Raw genomic sequence first — 1,928 nt, 5'->3', positions numbered from 1 at the left:
CTCGCCGAACGGATACTCGCTCATTCGGCGATATTCAAAAATTAATATCTCGTTAAATATTGCGAATTTTGCAAAATGGTACAGGACTTTTCGATTCAGTTTAGTCCATTCTATCTACCCATGAACGGTGATACACCTATTAAGAGACTATATAAATTTATACATATTATTTCTCATTCTATAATTTCTGAAAAAACTCAAAATTTGAAGAAATTTAAGGTATTTTTCAGCAATCTTCAGAAATTTAAAATATAAAAAAATTCTTTGAAAAGATGTTATAAAATATTATGAGAATTTTTTTCATTCAAAAATCTAAAATAATTTGGACTAACATTTATAAAATTCTCTAGTGATCATCAAAAATGTAGATATTTTATTGTACTTACCACATTAATTAACTTCAGTGTCGGATCTGCGTCTACGAGTACAAGAACATTTAAGCCGATGACTAGAGCGGTCGATAAATAATCGCCGAAAATGCTGAACGAAACCATGTTGCTGGCACCTAATCTGAAGAAGTAATGCCATTAGGCTTATATAGTTAATTCTTTTACGAGAAAATAAATGTCGTGACAGCGATAAACTAGTAAAACGAGCTTTGTGTAGATTCATAGGTCTAAAAATGTACGTAAAATTTTATGTTTCTTTGTTCGTGATAAAGAGATAGCTGATTTACGACAAACAAAAAAATAAATGCGTGGTACATTCAAACCCTTACGGAAAATAAGTATTGAAGCTCAATACTGAGTATTGAGGTTTTAATACTTAGTATTAAGATTATAATACTAAGTATTGAAAGTCAGTATTGGTGAATATTTAAGTATTGATGGAGGTTAAGTATTGATGAGTACTAAGTATTGAGAGTCAATATTGGTGAATATTAAGTATTAGAAATTAGTATACATCAATACTTATGTATTTTATCTAATTAAATATTGATGAATATTGAATATTGACAGTCAATATTAGTAAATACTTATAATTATTAGAGATTAGTATACATCAATACTTATATATATTTGATTATAATAGTTATAAATATTGATGAATACCGAGTATTGATAGTCAGTATTAATGAATACTAAAGTATTAGAGATTACTGTATGTACATTTATAATTATGTATTAATTGAGGTAGTTAAATATTGATGAATACTGAATATTGACAGTCAGCAAGTATTGATGCATACTAATACTAATCAAAATGTATTCATCAATACTTGACTTGAATATTGAGGGGAATTAAAAAAAAAATCTATCTATATAACTGATTTTTTTTAATCAGACAAAATTTGCGATTTTATTGAAATCTCATTTTTTGAACAATAGAGCTTTTTAAATATATAATAAATAAAAACAAAAATGTAAGATCACATTGGAAAGAATATATATCTCCTTTGTACAAAGTATCATTAGCTCAGCATTAGCGTACAAGTCTGAAGTGCTAGGGATCTTAGGTTCGAATCTCGAATATCTCGATGTATTTTTAAAAATTATAAACCTGCGTATAAATTGTAATTAGTAATAATAAAAAACATGCAAAACAAATTAAACTCTTAACCGTAAACAAATAATAATATGTAATTATAAAATAAAAAAAAAATTTTTTTGTTAAAATATTGTAGCAACCCACATGGAGTATTCGTCTATACTACCACTTAGTATTCGTCACTATTAGTACTAAGTATTCGTCAATATTACTACTAAGTATTCGTCACTACTAGTACTAAGTATTCATCAATACTAAGTATTGGCCAAAAAAATATTGGCCAATTTAGTATTTACTAATACTAAGTATTGAGATCTTAATAGTTATTTTCCGTAAGGAAAAAAATGTAAAAATAAAAAATATGCCTTTAATACTCTGTAAAATACAAACGAAATATATTCTCCTGATAAGACGGCAAATAAAATACTTCCGGTTGCTAT

General features: G+C 26.5%; 1 protein-coding gene across 1 annotated transcript in view; it reads right to left on the bottom strand.

Moving 5' to 3' along the window:
- Window positions 1-518, bottom strand: part of LOC105452298 (venom acid phosphatase Acph-1-like) — a 21,105-nt gene extending 20,587 nt beyond the window's left edge. Inside the window, exon 1 of the mRNA XM_011693273.1 lies at window positions 387-518. Coding sequence (XP_011691575.1) covers window positions 387-494 — 108 coding nt within the window. The 5' untranslated portion in view covers window positions 495-518. The remainder of the gene's footprint in view (window positions 1-386) is intronic.
- Between the last annotated feature and the right edge of the window lie 1,410 nt (window positions 519-1,928).

The sequence above is a fragment of the Wasmannia auropunctata genome, unplaced genomic scaffold (assembly GCF_000956235.1).
Source record: "Wasmannia auropunctata unplaced genomic scaffold, wasmannia.A_1.0 LD336033.1, whole genome shotgun sequence".
NCBI classification, from domain to species: Eukaryota; Metazoa; Arthropoda; class Insecta; order Hymenoptera; family Formicidae; genus Wasmannia; species Wasmannia auropunctata.
Note: the sequence above shows the minus strand (reverse complement) of the source record. Positions and strands in the feature narration are given on the sequence as shown.